General features: G+C 35.8%; 1 protein-coding gene across 4 annotated transcripts; it reads left to right on the top strand.

Annotated features, from left to right (window-relative positions):
• Window positions 1–1,942: 1,942 nt before the first annotated feature.
• LOC111463356 (floral homeotic protein APETALA 2-like) lies at window positions 1,943–4,725 on the top strand. 4 transcript variants are annotated; one of them, XM_023107262.1, is made up of 9 exons: window positions 1,943–2,655; window positions 2,815–2,840; window positions 2,996–3,026; window positions 3,121–3,354; window positions 3,443–3,487; window positions 3,619–3,713; window positions 3,801–3,973; window positions 4,096–4,317; window positions 4,429–4,725. In XM_023107262.1, the coding sequence occupies exons 1-9, from the start codon at window positions 2,156–2,158 to the stop codon at window positions 4,624–4,626; spliced, it is 1,524 nt and encodes a 507-aa protein (XP_022963030.1). In that variant the 5' UTR covers window positions 1,943–2,155; the 3' UTR covers window positions 4,627–4,725. The 4 variants fall into 4 exon arrangements, with proteins under 4 accessions (XP_022963030.1, XP_022963032.1, XP_022963031.1 ...); XM_023107261.1 differs by having other exon boundaries at window positions 1,944–2,655; window positions 4,423–4,725; XM_023107264.1 differs by lacking the exon at window positions 4,429–4,725 and having other exon boundaries at window positions 4,112–4,282.
• The last annotated feature ends 18 nt before the right edge of the window (window positions 4,726–4,743 follow it).

Genomic DNA, 4,743 nt, shown 5'->3' with positions numbered 1-4,743 from the left:
TTTTTTTTTTTTTTTTTTTTTTTTTTTTTTTTTTTTTTTTTTTTTTTTTTTTTTTTTTTTTTTTTTTTTAATAATCTTTAACAACTGTCTTATCTATTTTGAGTGAAACAATAAAAACAATTTTTTTCCTTTATTTTTTTCCCAAACCTTGTGTTTCTTTATCTAGTGAGCACTCAATTCTGGACTACTTTTTATTTTAATGCTTTCTTCCAAATTCATTTATTTTTATTTTATTTGTTCATTTCAGAGTTTCAAAAAAAAAAAAAAAAATTGTTTCTTGCTAGGTTCTATAGAGACAAGATGTCATTTCACTCATTGCACAATACATCTTTATTTATAATTTTCATTTATCTTAAAATGTAATGAAAAAGTAAAATGAATACTGAGATGGTGGTAAAGAAAATGATTAAAGGTTGATAATAAGAAAGAGACATAGAAAAAAGAAGGAAAAAAAAAAGAGGAATTCAAAATGATTGCACAAAAACCAGAAATTGAGAAGTTGGATATTTTTAGAAAGTGGGAAAAAAACAAAAATTTAAAACAGAGATTAAAAGAGGAAAAATAAATATAAAACAGAGATTAAAAGAGGAAAAATAAATATAAAACAGAAATAGAGAGATAAAAGAGACAGAGAGGCGCGTGGGAAAGAAATACGAGGAAGAGAACACAAAGGAAGAGGTGTTTCTAGGAGGGAAGGAAACTACGATGTGACTTTTTATTATTATTATTATTATTATTATTAAATAAATTAATTTTAACGTTATTCCAATTTCCTTTTTCTCATTCTCACTCTAAATACCTCACCCTTAAATTTGATACTATTTACTTTTTCTTTTTCTTTACAAAAGTGTCATTCTTTGTTGATGCTTTCTTCCTCCCCATTTCTTTGGTTTATTTTTCACGTTTTTAAACCCCAATTTTAATTCTTCACCGACAATTAAAAAAAAAAATTTAAAAAAAAAAACAAAACTTTTATTTATTTATTTTTTCAAAAAATAGCCTCACATTTTGAACGCCACACGGGTTTAAAAAGTGGATAACAACCCAAAAGAATATATTAATAAATATGTTATTGTATTTCATAGTAAAAAAGAGATGGGCAATATGTTATAGAGGGGAAATCTGAATTGGACGTAAGCTGCAAAGGGTTGAAGAATTCCCATATATAATTGGTGAAGGGGAGGTGATTCCTATTCCACAGTCATCCTTAATGAAGAAACCATCACCCCATTGCTTTCTTTTCTTTTTTATTTATTTTTATTATTTAACGGTAAAAAAGCATCAACTATTTTCTTATACATTTAAAGCATATGAATGATAAATTTAGGATGGAAGAAAACACGAAGAAAGGTGACAACCAATTGAATGGCTTGTGGGAAACCATACATATATAGATAAGGATGGGGCTCACACCATTTGGCATCCATCTTCATTCCAACTAGGGGTGGGTTAAAGTATTTAGGAACATAACTAACGCAAAGGTTAAAGTGTGCATTGGGTAAGTAAAATGTAAAAAGTAAAAAGTAAAATAATTGTTAGATAAAAAAAAAGAAAAAAAGAAAAAAAAAGGGAAGTGAGTTTGAGGTGAAAGATGAATGATTAATAAGACATTTGAGGAAATTGAGTAATTAGGTATCTTTCTGAGTCCTTCCGCTGTCTATTTCCATTATTGGGTAACACAAATGGAGTATGAGACAGACAAAGAGAGAGAATGGGTTTTCGATTTCACTAACGTGGGAAAGTTGTCTAACAAAAAGATGCTTCTTTTTTTTTCTTTTCTTTTTCTTTTGTTTTGTTTTATCTCTCCCAAATTGTATTGTGTATTGTATTGTATTATGATATACTATTGTACGTACCCCTCATGTTTTAATAACAAATAAATAATGTAGCTCTTAACATAATACAATTTTAATTCTATAAATAAATAAAGAGTGGGAGAGAGAGAGAGAGAGAGAGAGAGAGCGAGCGAGGCAGTGAATTATAAGGGAGTTGAAAGAAGGGTATTAAGGATGGACGTGGTGTGAGGCTTTCGGCTAAGCCCACCCAAACAACTTAGGAGAAGCAGAAGAAGAAGAAGAAGAAAAACATACCCACACACTAAAACTCGGCCTTCCCCCTCCCCCCCAAAAAAAAAAAGAAAAGAAAAAGGAAAATAATGTGGGATCTGAACGATTGTCCGGATGAGAGGAAGGAGGATGAATCGGAAGGGTGTTGGTCAGCGAAGACTTGGATTGAGGGAGAGGGGGAAGAGGAGAAGGGGAAAAGAGTGGGATCCGTTTCCAATTCCAGTTCTTCCGCGGTGCTTGTGGAGGATGGATCGGATGAAGATGCGCCCACCCCCAACGCATTACTCATGCAAATTAACGCACCCAGTCCCGTCACTCGCCAGTTTTTCCCACTCCAACACCCTCAAATCTCTTCTTCTTCTTCTTCTCCTTCTCCAACTACTGCTTCTACCTTCCCTCAGGCTCACTGGGTTGGGGTCAAATTTGGGCATCCCGATCCTTTTGCCGCACCTGCTCCTCCTAATTCCATCAAGTCCACCGAGATTTCCCAGCCCATTAAGAAGAGCCGCCGCGGACCCAGGTCCCGTAGCTCTCAGTACCGCGGCGTCACTTTCTACCGGAGAACCGGCCGTTGGGAGTCACATATATGGTCCGCTCCCTTCACTCTTTTATAAAATAAATATATGTTCCCCTCTCTCTCTCTCTCTCTTTCTCTGTCTACTGCAATTTCTGTTCCCGAAAACCCACTTCTGATTTTGGAATTGGTTTGAATTTTAATTTTTGTGTGTTTGGTTCTTGGTTTGTACAGGGATTGTGGAAAGCAGGTTTATCTGGGTATGTTTGGTTTGGTATTGGTTACTTTTTTTTTATTTATTTTATTATTATTATTTAATATTGTTTTCTTTTTTTTGGGGGTGGGTATCATTCATTTTTGGTCTTCTAACAAATAGATTTGGTTTTCTCCTCCGCGTCAAATGAATTGGTTACAGGTGGATTCGATACGGCACATGCAGCTGCTCGGTGAGCACTTGTGTTCGCCCCTCTCTCTGTGTTAAACCAGAATTGAAATTTGAAATGGGAAATTGATGTTGTTGTTATTGATGTGGTTGTGCAGTGCTTACGATAGAGCGGCCATTAAATTCCGCGGAGTGGAAGCGGACATAAACTTCAGCATCGAAGATTACGAGGAGGATTTAAAACAGATGGGAAATCTAACGAAGGAGGAATTTGTGCATGTACTTCGCCGACAGAGCACTGGGTTTCCCAGAGGAAGCTCCAAGTATAGAGGCGTAACGCTTCACAAGTGCGGAAGATGGGAGGCCAGAATGGGCCAATTTCTTGGCAAAAAGTATTCCCCCCCCTTCTTCTTCTTCTATTTTCATTTTTAAAAAATAAAAAAAATATTCAAATTTTCCTTTGTTCCCTGGATTTTACAGGTATGTCTATTTGGGTTTGTTTGATACGGAAATTGAAGCTGCAAGGTGAGTTTTATTGTTTACAACGAAGCAGGAAGGAACTGCCATTGTTGAATGTTATTATTATTATTTATTTATTTTTAAAGAAAAAAAAAAAGAAAAGAAATAATGAATGATGATGATGATGATAACGATAGGGCTTATGATAAAGCTGCAATCAAGTGTAATGGCAAGGAAGCTGTGACTAATTTCGATCCCAGCATCTATCAGAATGAACTGAATCCTATAAGTGGTAAAAAGGAAAAAAGAGAGCATTGTTTAAGTTGTTGTTGTAGTATATGAATTTTGCAAAATTTTGCTTTAATTTCTGATTCTACAGATTCAACCGCCAATTTGGGAGATCACAGTCTTGATTTGAGTTTGGGAAATTCAAGCTCAAACCAAAACGACACCCCGAAGCCTTCCATAGATCCCCACCATTCTTCTTCTTCTTCAGCTCCTCTGTCCATGGAAGACGACTGGCAACGCACTCAAGGATTTAGGCGTCCTCAGGTTCGTCCGAAATTTCCATTTTAATAAATATATTTTAATGCTTAATTAAGGTAATGGGACCTTTTTTATCTCTTATCTGTCTCCCAATTTTAATAAATTTCAACAATATTTATTCTGAATAGCTAAATTTGGTAGAAGAATCAAGTGGAGCAGGTGGAAATAAACATTTGAAGGCAGCAGAGGGAAGAAATAATCGGTACCTGGAGAGTGAAACGATGCAGCGTCTAAGCCAAACGCACATTCAATCTCCGGCTTCATTTGAAATGCAAAGACACGCCCAATTCAGCCGGCAGGTGGCGGGTGGAGATCACAATCACAATCACAATCCAACCCTCAATTATCAAGTGGGTGCTACTGCTTTAACTATATATGCACATGTTTGTTTAGACAAGAAAAAGAAGAAAAAGAGGAACTAAGAAAAATTTGGATGTTTGTTTGTTTGTTTAAAGATTCAGTTTGGGGGCAGCAGTAATGGTGGAGGAGGGCGAATAGGAAGCGATCTATCACTGTCTCTAAATGATCATAATCAAGTTGTTGATTATTCGGGGCCATCTCAAGCTCTTGCAACTGCTGCAGCATCATCAGGATTCGCACCCCCTTCCAAAAACTGGCTGCACAACAATGGGTTTCACTGTCTTATGAGGCCCTCCTGACATCTTCAATTTTTTTTTTCTTTTTTCTTTTTTCTTTTTATTTTTTCCGATCAACCCCCCTCACCCTCACCCTCCCCCTCCCCCTCCCCCCACTCCAAAGAAAAAAAAAAAAAAAAA

Source organism: Cucurbita moschata, unplaced genomic scaffold (assembly GCF_002738365.1).
Source record: "Cucurbita moschata cultivar Rifu unplaced genomic scaffold, Cmos_1.0 Cmo_Scf00028, whole genome shotgun sequence".
Classification (NCBI taxonomy): domain Eukaryota; kingdom Viridiplantae; phylum Streptophyta; class Magnoliopsida; order Cucurbitales; family Cucurbitaceae; genus Cucurbita; species Cucurbita moschata.
This window is presented reverse-complemented; position numbering and strand designations above follow the sequence as displayed.